A 17,413-nucleotide genomic window follows, 5' to 3' on the forward strand; every position below is an offset into this window, starting at 1 on the left:
TCCAAAAACATAAAAGATCTTCATTGGCTTACTGTGCAAAAAAGAATTCATTTCAAATCACTCTGCATAGTATTTAAAACAATCAATAATCAAGGACCACATTTTCTAAGAGACCAATTACAATCTTACAAACCCACAAGAGCTTTACGATCAGCCACTCTTAGCCAACTGGTCGTCCCTCGCACCAAAACAGTTACCTGGGGTGACCGACGCTTTTTGGTGGCGGCCCCCAGACTCTGGAACACCTTGCCCCTTAACATCAGACAAAGTGTTACACTGCTTCAGTTCCGCAAACTCTTGAAAACCTGGCTGTTCTCTCATTAACCTCTTTTTCTTTTCTTCCCTCACATCTGTTCAATTAACTGGTTTACCCCCTCACATTTCCTTGTCAATATTGGTTTTTAGCGCCAAGACGCCTACGGGTATATGCAGCGCTTTACAAATATTAAAAATAAATAAAATAAAATAAATAAAACAGACTGCTGCACTGTGTGTGACCAGTGCTAGGGCCAGCCATGGCTGGGAGTGTTAGCCCCAACCCGAAGTTCGGGTCTAGTTGCCCCCCTGTACACAAGTATGGGCATTTCGTGCCCCATCACGGTTTTTGTCCTAAATTACAAAAGGACACCTTTACATGCAGTGCAATCCAGCCTTTCAGGGGGCTCCTTGCCACTGGCAGCTCTGTTTTTGCCCTGATGGCCTGGAATAATTCCTAAACAGATTCTTGAAAACTCTGTTTTGTTTCATTTCTTTTTAATGTGGTTGATTTCAGAGAGTCTATTACCATTTGCAGAGAAGAACAAGTTACTTACCATCGGTAACTATATATCAGTAAGAAACATTAGTTAGTTATAGATTCCTTACCTTAGAATTACCCCCAAGCGTCAGACTGGATCCGGAATGTTTTTTCGTCAGCAGTACCTCTGCACGTCGGCAGGTGACGTCGGTCAGATCCGCGTCCGTCGTTGTCGTCGTCATGGTCGCTGGGATGACGTCGCGGCAGCTACTTAGACGCCGCCCTCGCACGCTGACGTCAGTTCGGTACACGACTTTCCGTGCCAGAAACCCAGAGCCATGCAAGACACTGACCACTGGTGCACAAAACTAGGGCCCTGAAGGGATGTCCTTAACCCTAGAAATCAGTTCGCAGAACGGGGAGGATGGGTGGGGCGATAAGGAATCTATAACTAACTAATGTTACTGTGAGAAAGTGCCATCTTTCTTGCATGGTATGCCCCCACTTTTTGCTGAATTGCTGAATGTACTTTGACTGAGTGTGCCCTGGGCTCCTGCCAATCAGGTGCCCAGGGCCTATGTTCCTTCCCTAAAACAAACCAAACCCAAATTGGCAAACCCTGGCCACATGTCAGCCCCTGGTAAATGGTACCCTAGGTACCCAGGGCCTTGTGACCAGGGAAGGCCTCTAAGGGCTGCAGCACTCCTTGTGCCACCCTTAGAGGCCCTGTACCCTTACACACACACACTGCCTTTGCAGGCTGAGTGTTTGGATGCAAGACAAAAACAAAGTCGACATGGCACACATCCCTGTGTGCCATGCCCATCACCTACACTGCCATGGCATACATCAGCCACCCCTCTAGCTGGGTGCCTTATGCCAATGGAGTGGGCGCAGGAGCCCTGTGCCCCTACAGTGCCCAGATCCATTCCTGAACACTGTAAGTGCAGTGCTGCCATTTAAGACTACATGGTGCTGAGAGCTCGTCAAACACGAGCTCCACAGCACCATAATGGCAACACTAAAGACTGAGAAGTTTAATATCAAACTTCTCAGCACATTAAACCCACACTGATGCCAGTGTGGGATTTAATGTACCCAGCACCCCAGAGGGCATCTTAGAGGTGCCCCCTTAAACCTAACCTACAATCCACGTCTGCTCTGAGGCTGCCTAGGCTGCCACCCAGCAGACATGTTGCTGGACCCCTGGGTAGGAGAGCCCCTGCTCTCCTGGGCCTGCAACAATGCACATCCTGGGCGAGGTGCTAAATCTCCTCCCCCAGGATGGGCAGGGAGAAGCTTCAAAGGCATGCCGCCTCTGTGAGCTTCCCCAGTCCACTGCAACCCCCCACTCTGGTGGGAAGCTTTGGCCGGAAACCCCAAATAAGGACAGGGGATGTGCCAGCCTGCCAACCCCACCCCTCAGGTGGAGGAGGCGAGGTGAAGCACTTCTCCGGGCTCTCGCCATCTTGAAGATGGGGAGCCCTACCCTATCAGGACTAGGCTACTGCCCCCCTCCCACAGGAGAGAGGCAGGATAGGGGGTGTACCCACCCCAGGACAGGGACCCATTGGTCCCTGCCCTTCACCTACCTGTAACGCCCCTAAATCTAGTATTTAGGGGCACCCTGAACCTTCCTTCCCCAGATTCCAGATTCAAAACTACAAAGAAGAGCAAGAAGAAAGAAGACCTGCCCTGCAGCTGCTAAAAAGAGGAAGACACCAACTGCTTTGGCCCCAGCCCTACCGGCCTGTCGACCCTCAAACCTGCTCCTGCTCCAACCCGGCATCTCTTGTGGCCAGCAACCTCACCAACCCCGGAGGACCTGGCTACCTTTTGGCTCTAAGCCCCTGGGACTCCCATGAGTAGAGGCTCTACTCAAAACCTACCTCTAATCCCTGGCAGCAGCCCGGAACCGCGAACCCAGCACACTCTGCACCAGCCAAGCCTGGCCAGTGCCGGAGTGAACAAAGAACCCGAGGACGACCCCACGGCAACTGTGACCCCGAATCCGGTACCCAAGGACCTCCCTCGACACTCCTGAAGAAGCCTGCAGCCTCAGAACAAGATGCCCCCCTACGGCGATCAACAGAGGGTAAGATTTCCCGACACCAAAAGGCACCCCTGCACGCGGCGCCCTGCGGCCCCCTGTGCCCAATCCCGGGGTACCTACCTAACCTCCAACTACCCAACTTACCTCTCGAAGTGGTGGTGGCACCTGAAGAGTCCTCGTCCCAGAGCTTGCAGTCTTTCTAAACCGGAGATTTCCCATTCAAATCAATTGAGCGCCCGAAGGCTCAAAAGCACCCTGCACCCAGCCGCCCGAGTGGCCCTGGCAGTGAAAACTCTACACCTACCTACTTCCCCACTTGCCCTAAGTAAGTGACCAGGAACCCAGCTCCCACAGCCGCGTGGCTTGCCAGTCAGCAGCCACCAACCAAGGACCCCCTATCCCTCCTAGGATAACATTGTGCCTAACTCTCTCTGCACCCGGCCGCCCTAGAGTCGCTGAGGGTGAACCAACTGTACCTACCTGACCCTGGGGGACCCCTGAGTCTATGCCCAGAACCTCAACTCTGCCAGTCGAGTACTTACCCTTAAACCGATAACTCTATTTTCCTCATAGGGTAACATTGACTGGCTTTTTCCTGAAATTTCTTCTAAGTGTGGACTTTTCAAATCTTAAAATATTCACCAAAAATCAGCCGAGTAACGAAAACGAAATTACTCACCTGCTCTTAGGTGAGCTCCCAGTGCTGGATCTTGGTGCCCAGCACTGACTCTGAAAAATACTTACAACTGTACTTACCTGTAACCCAATTTTCTTCCATAGGAAACCATTGACTGTTTTTCTGTGAAATTTCTTTTAAGTGTCGATTTCTGCAATCTTTAAATATTCTTCAAAAATCGTATAATATCTGAAAACGTAATTACTTATCTGTTTTGGATAAAGGTCCCAGTACTGAGTCTAGGCACCCAGTACTGGATAACAAAAAGTAACTAGAACATACTGTACCTGCAACTTGAATTTTCTTCCATAGGGAATCTTTGACTGTTTTCATTGAAATATTTTCTAAGTGTCAACTTTTAAAATAGCTAAATATTGTTTAAAAATTATTACAGTACTTAAGTCTATTTTAATCACTTAATTCTGAGTACTGACCCAGGACTGAATCTAGGATCCAGTCCTGGAATTCCAAAAGTAATCTAAAAAGTAATCTGTTACAAATAACTTGAATTTATCATTGAGCTCAATGCATTGTTGTGTTTAAAATAGAGTTGCCTATTGCAACCACTTGTAACTGTTTACAAAAACCAATTGCATATTGCAAAAGTATTTATATGAAACATCTCATCCTGAGAAAGTATATTTTAAATCCAAGTGTTGGTTCTAAAATAAAACAAGCATATATTTTTTATATATAAACCATTGGCCTAGAGTTCAGTTATTGAATGTGTGAGACCATTTGCTGACTGAGTGTGTACAACAAATGCTTTACACTGTCCTCTGATACTGCCTTACTGCTCGACCAAGCTACCACTTTAGAGAGTAAGGTTATATCTAACTTTAACCTCTGTCAAACCCTGGGGGACTGTGGACTCTGTACACCCTGTACCTATTAAGGAACAGTATATACAGAGCCACTTTCTCACAGTTACTTACAGATATATTGTTACCGAAGGTCAGTAACTTGTTCATCTGAAAGAAACACGTTAGTTATAGATTCCTTACCTTAGAATCGATACCCTAGCAATACCAACCCCGTGGTGGGTCTGGGAACCAAGATCACACCAGAAAGTCCTTGAGAACAAAAAGGCCAAAGAATCCGTCTCTCCGGACCGGACTGTCCATGCAGTAGTGTTTGGTGAAGGTATACAACGAAGCCCACGTAGCGGCCTAACAAATGTAATTCGGAGGAACTCAGCGTCCCAAAGCCATAGTCGCTGTCGTCGCTCTGGTGGAATGGGCGCGCAGCCCCACTGGAGGCTCCTTCTTTGCCAGAGAATAACAGGCTTTGATACACAAGACGACCCATCCGGAGATAGTCCGCTAGTGCACGGCCCAACATGTCTTGGCGCCCACGTACCCAACAAAGAGCTGCTCATCCACCCGGAACTGCTTGGTGTGATCCAAATAAAAGGAAAGCGCACATTTTGGGTCCAGACGGTCAGCCTCTCTTCCTCTTTCGAAGGATGCGGAAAGAAGGTGGGCAAAGTAATCGCCTGCCTGATGTGGAAAGCAGTGACAACCTTGGACAGGAAGGATGGAGGAGTCCTGAGGACAACTTTGTCCAGATGTACAGAGAGAAAAGAAGGCTTAGAAGAAAGCGCCTGGAGCTCACTCGCTCGTCTGGCAGAGGTGATGGCCACCAGGAACGCAGTTTTGAGAGTCAAGAGCCTCAAAGGACAGTTGTGAAGCGGCTCAAAGGGAGCACATATTAAGTAAGTTAAAACTAGATTCAAGTCCCACTGAGGCATAACAAAAGGAATAGGAGGAAAGAGCTGAGTTTTGCCTTTCAAGAAACGATTTATAACCGGGGACTTGAAAAGAGAAGGCTGATCTGGAAGCTGAAGGAAGGCAGAGATGGCCGAAAGATAGCCTTTGTTAGTGCCCAGAGCAGAGCCCTGCTGGGCCAAGGAAAGAAGGAACAGAAGAACCTCAGAAAGAGGAGCAGAGAGGGGATCCACAGCCTTTACTGTGCACCATGCCACAAATTTGTTCCACCAGCAGGTGTATACTGACTTAGGGGAAGGACGCCTGGCTGCCAGAATTACATCGTAGACTTCAGGAGGCAGGTCGAAGGACGTCAACTGTCGCCGCTCAATCTCCACGCAAGGAGGAGGAGGCTGGACAGGTTAGGGTGGAGGACTGTCCCCTGTTGCTGCGACAGAAGATCCTCCCGAAGAGGCAGACGGGTCCGTGGATCGATGGCTATGTTAAGCAGCTTGGGATACCAACTCTCTTACCCAATCCAGAGCCACAAGAATGACTTGAGCCCGGTCGTGCCTGATCTTCTTCGGGCACTCTGGGCAGAAGTGGGTTAGGCGGAAAGGCGCACAAGAGACCGCAACTCAACTCGCGCCGAAAAGCATCGTCTAGCCAGTGCCGCCTTGGAAATTCCAACACGCAGAATTGCCGACATTGCGCGTTCTCTTTGGTGGCAAACAGATCTACCCAAGGCTCTCCCCACTGCTGAAAGAGAACTTGCACCACCTCCGAGTGAAGACACCATTCGTGATCCATCATGCACCTGCGGCTGAGTTCATCCGCCCTGGCATTCAGGGAACCTGCCAGGTGTTGAACCACCAAGGTTATGCCCTGATATTTCAGCCATGTCCAGAGGCGGAGGGCCAGGACCCTACCCCGCCCTGTTTGTTGCAGTACCACATGGCGGCGGTGTTGTCCGTGAACACCTGCACTACTCTTCCCCGGACAGAGGGAAGGAATGCTTTCAGTTCCAGAAAAGCAGACTGCGCAGGGAGGGTGGAGAGACCAAAGGACTTGGCCGAAGCCCGTAAGTCCTTGAAACGCTCTAGAGCGTTGTCTGCTTTGTCACCAGAAAGGCGACGGCCATCAAAGGGCATGTCCATCAAGGTGTTCTTGACATCCCCTGAAAAGCTAGTCAATCTCATCCAGGCGTAGCGACAAAGTGCTACTGATGTTGAAATGGTCCTGCCCAGAGAGTCGGCAGTGCCCAGCCCACAACGGATGGTAAACTTCGGCGCATCCCTCTTGGCTGCAACAGCCTGGGAGAGCACTGCCTGGGCCTCCTCCGGACACTGAGGCAGCACCTGCGCAAACATATCTCACACCAAGTGGGAATAACGGCCCAAGAGACATGCGGGGTTTACTGACCACAGTCCTAAGCTGGCGGAAGAGAACATTTTCTTTCCATGATGGTCCAGATTCTTGGATTCCCTTTCCGGTGGAGCGGTAGGGAATGCGCTCTTGGAAGTGGACGCTTGGACTACCAAGCTCTCCGGGGTGGGGTGTTGGGAGAGGAAAGTGGGGTCGCCGGGCGGTGGCGTTGGGCAATCATCCTGGTCACGGGACCACTGTGTTGGGCCTGGGCCATGCGCCGAAAAGGACGTCGGTGAGGGCCTCATTAAACGGCAGCAAGGGTTCCGAAGAGCTCACAGCCGGTTGAAACACCTCTGTCAGGAGGTTAGTCCTGACCGCCACTGTAGGAAGCTCGAGGTTGAGAGCCTCGGCCGCCCTACACAACACCACTGCGTATGAAGCTCCCTCCTCCGTAGCCACGGTAGGAGGAGACCCTAGACCCCAGGAGTGAACAGGGGCACAAAAGCCCCTCTCTGCACCGGACCGGGCGACGCCAGTCCGGCTCTGGGTCCACGACGGGATGGAGGCCGGGAGGGCGACCGGCGTCGAACACGGTAGTGGTGCCCAAGGAAGCGGCACCAGTGGAGGTATATTCAGGTTAACCGGTACCGATCCGGATCCAGGCCTGGATCCAAGAGGGAGCCTGCGGCACCGGGGCCCGAGCTGACAGCGGAGAAGGCCTAGGCCCCCCCAACCGAGTCAGCGGGGACCGAAGGCGCACCAGCGGGATCAGGCCACCCAAAGATGGCATGCATCGCCTCGTAGAACGTACGAAGCTGGGCGGGAGTCGCTCCGGGTCCCAGAAAGGGAGGGAAACACAGAGTCGACTCTTCGGGCTCCGCTCGCGGGAGGTGCTCCACCCGCGTCTCTCGTCGGGTTGGCCGACCCACGAGGAGAAGCCGAAGAGCGACGATGCTTCTTCGACTTCTTCTTATGCTTAGACTTACCCGACCCCGAGTGCGGAGACTTCGCAGACCTGGACGAATGGTGGTGGCTCCGCGACCGGTCCCTCGACCTCCCTCGTGACCGGTACCTCGAACGGTGCAGAGCCGACTGCCGGTTCTCAAGCAGCTTTTGGGATCGTTCCCAAAAAGCCTTCAGCGCCATCGACCGGCAGTCGGAGCACGACTTGGGGTCGCGCTCCAGGGAAAAGAGGCACATGTGGTGCGGATCCCTCACCGACATCATGCGATGACAGGAACCACTTTGCTTGAAGCCGGGCATCCCTCGTGCACCAGGAGTCGAAGACTCGAAAAAGAAGTCGACAAAAGTCGAGAAAAAGTCAGTCAAAAAGGGACTAAAGGTACCGCTCTTTCAAGATCTGCGCTGGCTGGCGCGGAAAAAGAAAGAACTGACGTCAACGCGCGAGGGCGGCATCTTAGTAGCTGCCGCGACGTCATCCCAGCGACCACGACGCCAACGATGGACGAAGAGCCGACCGACGCCACCTTCCAACCCGCAGAATTACTGCTGACGAAAAAACTTTCCAGATCCAGTCTGAAGCCTGGGAGTAATTCTAAGGTAAGGAATCTATAACTAACGTGTTTCTTTCACATATGTGTTTGTTTCAAGCAACAACCATTAAAAAAGTTTATTTTGGATCAAACGGGTCCTCACATATGAGAAATGGGAGAATATCACAGATATTATTCGCTGTGAAATTAGTGGGCTACTGCTTTGTTACAACAGTGATAACACACATCTCTGGTTATTAGATGTAAACACTTTTAGAATTTCGACCATAGTGCCTGTGCACCGTTAGTAGCCTGGCTAAAGAGGGTATGGCAGAGCTGAAAGTGAATCATTTAAACTCAAAGCTGTTCTGAACAGGGTCCCCCAAAATAGTTTTTGTCCAGGGCACCCAAAATCCTTAACAAGTCCCTGCCACCACAAAGTCTGACAGACAACATTGCTCTGAAGTAAAATAGGCAACATCATTAATTTATTATCAGTTCTATCTATTTAAACATAAGCCCGACGTGTCCTAAACCCCCACTGCTTCAGGCAAGAACTTTAACCTACCACTAAGGAATTCTCAATTAGGTGTTCACTCAGCGCCCACTCTGTGGACTTTCACCTTTGTCTTCGGATCCATAACTGGTTGTTGGGCAATTATCCCATTATAATGCTGTCTAAAACATTTTGTTAATGATTTCTATAAAATGCGAGGTGGGTCGTACACCGCTCGTCATACTAGCAAATAGCCCCATAGGATTCTGGAGGATGTAGTGACAGCGGCGGGTACACCTATGCCACGAGTATATAGTTAAAATGCCATCCCTGGACACGTGTTTCGAGGTAATTGCCTCTCGTCAGCAGGGAGCAGGTAAGTATGCGGGGTGCCAAGTAGACTGCCAAAAAATTATTATCAGGTATAGTACCTCTCACGGCGCGCGGGTGCGGAATCCGGGCTCGTCAACCCATGGCTCAGGGAGCTTTAAATACAAAATGCGAGGTGGGTCGCACACCGCTCGTCATACTAGCAAATAGCCCCATAGGATTCTGGAGGATGTAGTGACAGCGGCGGGTACACCTATGCCACGAGTATATAGTTAAAATGCCATCCCTGGACACGTGTTTCGAGGTAATTGCCTCTCGTCAGCAGGGAGCAGGTAAGTATGCGGGGTGCCAAGTATACTGCCAAAAAATTATTATCAGGTATAGTACCTCTCACGGCGCGCGGGTGCGGGATCAGGGCTCGTCAACCCATGGCTCAGGGAGCTTTAAATACAAAATGCGAGGTGGGTCGCACACTGCTCGTCATACTAGCAAATAGCCCCATAGGATTCTGGAGGATGTAGTGACAACGGCGGGTACACCTATGCCACGAGTATATAGTTAAAATGCCATCCCTGGACACGTGTTTTGAGGTAATTGCCTCTCATCAGCAGGGAGCAGGTAAGTATGCGGGGTGCCAAGTAGACTGCCAAAAAATTATTATCAGGTATAGTACCTCTCACGGCGCGCGGGTGCGGAATCCGGGCTCGTCAACCCATGGCTCAGGGAGCTTTAAATACAAAATGCGAGGTGGGTCGCACACCGCTCGTCATACTAGCAAATAGCCCCATAGGATTCTGGAGGATGTAGTGACAGCGGCGGGTACACCTATGCCACGAGTATATAGTTAAAATGCCATCCCTGGACACGTGTTTTGAGGTAATTGCCTCTCGTCAGCAGGGAGCAGGTAAGTATGCGGGGTGCCAAGTAGACTGCCAAAAAATTATTATCAGGTATAGTACCTCTCACGGCGCGCGGGTGCGGAATCCGGGCTCGTCAACCCATGGCTCAGGGAGCTTTAAATACAAAATGCGAGGTGGGTCGCACACCGCTCGTCATACTAGCAAATAGCCCCATAGGATTCTGGAGGATGTAGTGACAGCGGCGGGTACACCTATGCCACGAGTATATAGTTAAAATGCCATCCCTGGACACGTGTTTCAAGGTAATTGCCTCTCGTCAGCAGGGAGCAGGATGTAGTGACAGCGGCGGGTACACCTATGCCACGAGTATATAGTTACCTCGAAACACGTGTCCAGCGATGGCATTTTAACTATATACTCGTGGCATAGGTATACCCGCCGCTGTCACTACATCCTCCAGAATCCTATGGGGCTATTTGCTAGTATGACGAGCGGTGTGCGACCCACCTCGCATTTTTTATTTAAAGCTCCCTGAGCCATGGGTTGACGAGCCCGGATCCCGCACCCGCGCGCCGTGAGAGGTACTATACCTGATAATAATTTTTGGGCAGTCTACTTGGCACCCCGCATACTTACCTGCTCCCTGCTGACGAGAGGCAATTACCTCGAAACACGTGTCCAGGGATGGCATTTTAACTATATACTCGTGGCATAGGTGTACCCGCCGCTGTCACTACATCCTCCAGAATCCTATGGGGCTATTTGCTAGTATGACGAGCGGTGTGCGACCCACCTCGCATTTTGTATTTAAAGCTCCCTGAGCCATGGGTTGACGAGCCCGGATCCCGCACCCGCGCGCCGTGAGAGGTACTATACCTGATAATAATTTTTTGGCAGTCTACTTGGCACCCCGCATACTTACCTGCTCCCTGCTGACGAGAGGCAATTACCTCGAAACACGTGTCCAGGGATGGCATTTTAACTATATACTCGTGGCATAGGTGTACCCGCCGCTGTCACTACATCCTCCAGAATCCTATGGGGGCTATTTGCTAGTATGACGAGCGGTGTGCGACCCACCTAGCATTTTGTATTTAAAGCTCCCTGAGCCATGGGTTGACGAGCCCGGATCCCGCACCCGTGCGCCGTGAGAGGTACTATACCTGATAATAATTTTTTGGCAGTCTACTTGGCACCCCGCATACTTACCTGCTCCCTGCTGACGAGAGGCAATTACCTCGAAACACGCGTCCAGGGATGGCATTTTAACTATATACTCGTGGCATAGGTGTACCCGCCGCTGTCACTACATCCTCCAGAATCCTATGGGGCTATTTGCTAGTATGACGAGCGGTGTGCGACCCACCTCGCATTTTGTATTTAAAGCTCCCTGAGCCATGGGTTGACGAGCCCGGATCCCGCGCGCCGTGAGAGGTACTATACCTGATAATAATTTTTTGGCAGTCTACTTGGCACCCCGCATACTTACCTGCTCCCTGCTGACAAGAGGCAATTACCTCGAAACACGTGTCCAGGGATGGCATTTTAACTATATACTCGTGGCATAGGTGTACCCGCCGCTGTCACTACATCCTCCAGAATCCTATGGGGCTATTTGCTAGTATGACGAGCGGTGTGCGACCCACCTCGCATTTTGTTAATGATTTCTATAGAAGAATTGTTTCTCGTGTACCAGCACTGAGCTAGGGAGTGCTAGAAAAATCTGATAACACTGTCTCCCTTACAGTCACTGTTTCCGCTGAAAACGTCTGCAGAATGTTCAGCTTTGAGAGAAACTGCTATCAAAACTCTCTTGCCTTTCAGCTCGTCCTATTTATGTGAAATTGGTTTCTCAGCACTTGCGGTATTAAAGACTAAATACCCTTCAAGACTGGATGTGGAGCAGAACCTACAGATGGCAGTGGTAAAATTCCATCCACAGATTGACCGTCTCTGTGGTGATAAACAGGCACACCCGTCACATTTACGTTGGTGGTGTTATTATTAATTTATGTCATGTGTAAAACAAAGCATCCTAGTAAAAACAATTTGCGCATATTTTATGTTGGAAAATTGTATTTTGAGCTATGTAATAAGCCTTTTGACATTTCACCACACCCACTCACAAACCTGCAGTTTACTAAACACTCTTATTGTGTTGAACATTATTTGCCGGATATGGCCCATGATATGCGTGTGGCAGTCGATTATGTAGTGTACCAGATTCCAGAAATTTAGTCAGAAAGGGGGGGGGGGGGGGGGGGCAAACATCTAAAAAGAAAATCAGCTGGGGGGGCTCAACCTACAAAAGTTTGAAGACCTCTACAATGGAACATAAAGGAACACTCCAATCTCTATGCCAGTTCCACATCTCGCTCTATAAACATTGACACTAGCAAGGTTAAGTAATAATTCCCCACTTTTAATTATACTAATAAGTTGTGATGATTCCGTCTCCAGCAGGATTCCAGGAAGGCGGCCTATTTCCAATCAAATAGGCTGTGCAAAGGCCCTGAGGATCAACACACAAAGTTTATTAGCCTGTTGCCTTATGATAATGTATGTCCAGTGTGGGATTTGAGTGATCAAGTCGCCCATCACATATGTGGTCATAAGTCCAATAACTTGAAGTAAGTGTATTACAAAAAGGAAAAAATAACTATACTAGAAATTGCAAAAAGATTAACTGAATGCTTAGCAAAACAAAATCCCCTTAGAACCTCTCCATGTAGAACAACCACAGGTTCAATAAAGTAGCGCACATTTTAACATGTCAAGAAAAACAATACAATTCACATATTAAATTCCAATACATGGGTGATGGTTTAACTGGGATCCGGCAATGAAATTTATTATGAAATTAAAACGAGGCTTAATTCAAAAAGATGCATTTTAGCTCCACTATTGTTTAACTCCGGCTTCTCCAAGGAGTAGCTTGTGAGCTACTTGTAGCTCTCCAGTTACCTGCGAGTAGGTCTCCTGCGTGCAGCCCAGCCTATTAAATTAGAAGCATTTGTTTCGTTGAATTAGTACATGTATACCAAAACTGAAAAGTGGGCATTCGAAATGTGTCTATTTTCAGAAACCCAGAATATCCAAAATATATTAAAAGCAGATAATTGGATGATAATTCAAGCATCATCATTGCTAATATTATTACCCTGGTGCTGGAGGCACTGAAGTTGGTGTTATGTATAACCCTTGTAGAGTATTTCTAAATAAATAAGACTTTTTTACATTATTGCTGGCAATGCTGTGCTGAAGTGATCACAGCTAGTAATCTTGTATACAGCATCACTAATATTACTATACTAATTAGTTCTCAGAATGATTTTTAATAAACATAAATAGCTCATATTTTTAAAAAGATTGGAGACCCCTGGTTTAACTTTTGCATTGCAGATCTTAATAACAGTATCAACCATGTGTCTGCTCAGTCGCCAAAAATTGTCAGATAATTGCCTTCCTCCAAGATGCTTACAATATTGTTTTATCAAGCAAAATGGCAGAAGGCCTGCAGAGGCTTGTTAATGCATTTGCCATTTTTTGCTCGAACAATTATATGGAAATAAACACTGATAAAACCAAAGTTGTACTCACTGGGATAAAAATACATAAACTTGGCAAATGAAATATTAATTCCAATTAAGTGTTACATTTTCCACCTATAAGTATCTAGGCATATTATATGATAAGCGAGCTAGCTTTAGACAACATATATCAGCCGTAAAACGTAAGTCAAATTCCTTAGGCTTAGCGATGTCGATCATTAGTTCCATTGTAGCGAGTAGGGAAGACCACATGTTTGTCAATCATATGTTGTGGTGCTAAAGTAACATTTTGTATATATGCAAAAAAAAAGTTATATGGCACAATCGCAGGCCCAGATCTATTTAGCATTGAACCGTAATAAAAAAAGCTATGTCACAACAACTGAATCCCTAAAAATTTTCAATGCGTTAAAAAGGGCTCCATGTGGCTCATTAAAATATATCATTTGGAAGGAAATTATATTGAAAAGAAAGTGTTAACAATCCTTGGAAGACAGTTTTACAGCAAACGACTGTACAATTCAACATCATGGAACAATGGAATTGTAATATGATTAATAATTTATTTAAAAAATAAAGACACTGAATAAATCTCAAATATTAATCCTATTTGGAAGGTAAATTATCCATGAGCAAACAATTGCATGCTTTATAAACTCCTTATTTTTAGCTCCGAAGGAAGTCGCACTCAGGAGCCAGTTTCCTCATTTACATGACGTCTAAATTAATTAAATATCTACTAGGTCTGTTACCATGTTGGGATTTCCTACCTGGCTGGGAAAACTAAGGGGCCGATTAATATACAGGTAGAGCGGATACTCCGTTGCAACGGCAGAGGAGTTCCGTCTATGCCCATATAGTGGTCCAACAGCCGTATTTACATGCGGGTAGACCTTAGGGTTAATAACGGCAGAGACTACTCTGTCTCTGCCACGATTAATTCCCTCCTATGGCTCTGGCGAGTAAGGGCTGTCAGAGAAATTGCTACATGTCCACCCACCCAATTTAGATGAGAGGACATATAGTCATTTTTTACTGTTCCAAACCACCAGGTATAACATGGTGGCAAACAGTAAAACCGCTCTAATGCTCCCCTCACCATGGGAGAAGCCTCCCATGGCGAGGGGAGCATTCGTTTTTTCTTTGCAAGACAAAAAAATCCAGTTTCAGGATTTTTTTTTTCATAAGAAAAAAAGAATACTGATTGCTGCAGATCTGTGTCCTGCTACGCTGCCCTGCAGCAAACAGTAAAATGAATTGGCAGGGTCCGCAGGGATGACAGTTCCTGATAATGCGTTTACAATTGAACGCCTGCTGGACCGTCATTAATCAATTTGGTGGGCAGAGTACTTTCGGCCAGGCGGACGCAATGTCCTCCGCCAGGCCAACAGAGAATACTTTGTCCACCACAATATAAGTCAGGACCTAAGTGTATATCTAAGCGGTTGTCCTTTTAGCTATAAGAAAGAACTCATATTACACATCTTAACTACATGGTCAACCCTTTCATTCACTCATAAAAAATGGCTTTGCGATTGCTTAAATAAACTCAGAATTCAAACTTGTCAACAAATTCTAATCTGCTGCCTTAAAAGAGATAATCTACAGTTGTTTTAGTTTTATTAAGTAAGAGCATCTAGTTACGAAATGTTTATTTGATACACACCATGATTAACTGTATTTTATTACTTCGTAATTGTCTAGGGCTGGTATTATTCAGATTATGAAGCTTATAATTGCAAATAAGGTCTGCACTCCTTTTATTTATGGATCATTTTCATAATTTCTACCTGATGCACAACATGATTTCCTCCATATTAACTTCCTTTCTACATTACAGGAGTGGTGTTAAACAGGATTTTAGGTCTCTATGTGAAATGGATTTTATATTTAGATGTTTTCATAGAATATTTTAACTGTCTGTAACTTTATTGATGTTTTTAAGTTGTAATGGTTTTAATTAACCAAACACTAATGTGTTCATTCGTACATAAAACTCTCACCTTCTTTTGCAAGACTTTACATGTTGAGAAAGCAGCATCTGGAATCTACATGCAGAAAGACAAAAACACAATGACAAGATTGAGCATTTAAAAACTCTACAGTATAACTATCCAGGTATTTGAACATTTTGCTAAAAAGACATTGCATTGAAAAACACTGTATATACATGCATCCTCATCATAATCCTATCATCAAACAGCGTTTCCATTTACATGGATTTCTCTCATTCTAATGGATCTTTTCACTTAAGATTCATGTGGAGAGATGCTGCAGTAAACCAGTGTCTCTTTCAGTGTGCCACACAATTGAAATGCTGAACACTGATCTAATGGTACACTGTCATTATAAGTCACTTTTCTCCTATCCAAAAGGGCGAGAGGCAAAACACGAATTGGGGTCACTTGTGTTTCTGCTGTAAAGGCTGGACATGTCCTTTGTGGGGGCTTCAATGATGTTTAACATCGCTCATCCTCTTCTGAAATGGCACAGACTGGCGACAAAGGATGAAATGGAAACAAGACAAACACCTAGTGATTAAGGCATGATGTTCTAGGCAGTTCCATCAATTAATTTTTGGTGCTCTGTGAAAAAACCTCTACAACAGACTAATCATTACTATAAAAGTTCATAAGACGTAGCAAAGTATTCAGATTTGCTTTCATCAAAAAGTATATTTATGGTTTTAAACAGCACACAGAGACAGCTTGCTCTTTTTGTATATAAAAAAAAGAAAATATGTGTGTCAGCTGAATACAGGTAATCCTCTTCATTGCAGGGTTATGTAGACCATATTAAAGTTACAGCCTTTAAAACGTGAGAAAGCACTGTATTTTAAGTGTAGGTGTGACTGAAGAGGGTGTCCCATATTTACATCCATATTTTTTTTACAAACAAAATCTAAAATGTTCACAAACAAAATGTTTTTGGGCTGGTCTAAAAATTAATCATTTCTTCTCTCCACTTTCCCTCTTCCTTCAAGAAGTGAGCAAGATGTCAGTTTACAAAATCCTTGGAAGGGTATGGGTCTGCCCAAGACAGCAAAGTAACATGCCAACCAAGTACTCACAGGAATCCAGAACTTTACAGGTAGGTAACTAAGAGGGGAGCCGCCCAGAGCAGGCTAGGAGTGTAGTTTTAGCCAAGAAGCGTAGGTATGGTTTGCAAGCTCCTAGCAAGATAGAATGGCTACATATATTCATTTATAAAAGGTTCTTAATAGAGACTCCATTACATACATACTTGATGCATCCCTTTTCATAAAGGCCCTGGAGTTCTGAGATACGTCCTACGGCATGACAGTAACTATTCTGTTGAATGTGTGATCCTTCCTCCACGTTTAACTTATGTTCATTTGTATTTGTAACCCTTACTATCTGCCATGGATGCCTAAAATATAATCGTTTTCAATAATATCACGCTTTTTCATTGCAAACAATATTCTAAACAGAGTAAGGCACCAGAACCTATGTTCGGGGAAGCCATGGGAAATTTGAATGGAGTGTGAGATCACACGATGTTTGTTTATTTCAGGCAGGAGGTATAAAAACTGTACTACTCCAGAGTTCATGAAAAACAAAACTACTTTAAAAAAATACCTTCAACAACTTGGCAAACTGCCAGCCTAAGCTGACTTTACGTCTGCACTGCTATCCTCAAAGCAATTTTGGTTTTAATTAGTACTGAACAGTGATATGAACTAAGCATCATAGGGTGCGATTAAATATTGTTTAGGAGACTGTGATCAGAAACATTTTCCAATAAAATAGCAAAAAATTGAACTATTGGGTTACCTCAGAGATTTCACATTTGGATAAATCCAGAATATCATCAGCACCAGCTTCTTTAGCCTGAAAGGACAAGACAATTAGTTCATTATCTTTTTTTTATGTTTCTATTATTTTTTTATCAATATGTACCACATTAAAGCACAAGCTACTTACCTTCGGTAATGATATATCTGTAAGAAACATTAGTTAGTTATAGATTCCTTACCTTAGAATTACCCCCAAGCGCCAGACTGGATCCGGAAAGATTTTTCGTCAGCAGTACCTCTGCGCGTCGGAAGGTGGCATCGCTCGGCTCCGCGTTCATCATCGGCGTTGTGGTCGCCGGGATGACGCTGCAGCAGCTAATTAGACGA

At 46.3% G+C, this 17,413-nt stretch overlaps 1 protein-coding gene across 1 annotated transcript in view; it reads right to left on the reverse strand.

Moving 5' to 3' along the window:
• Nucleotides 1–17,413, reverse strand: part of LRSAM1 (leucine rich repeat and sterile alpha motif containing 1) — a 390,590-nt gene that overhangs the window by 268,412 nt on the left and 104,765 nt on the right. Inside the window, exons 3-4 of the mRNA XM_085610452.1 lie at nt 17,064–17,120; nt 15,273–15,317 (exon numbers count right to left, since the gene is read on the reverse strand). Of these exons, the coding sequence (XP_085466578.1) occupies nt 15,273–15,317; nt 17,064–17,120 (102 nt within the window). The remainder of the gene's footprint in view (nt 1–15,272; nt 15,318–17,063; nt 17,121–17,413) is intronic.

Source organism: Triturus cristatus, chromosome 1_2, assembly GCF_964204655.1.
Source record: "Triturus cristatus chromosome 1_2, aTriCri1.1, whole genome shotgun sequence".
Lineage (NCBI taxonomy): Eukaryota > Metazoa > Chordata > Amphibia > Caudata > Salamandridae > Triturus > Triturus cristatus.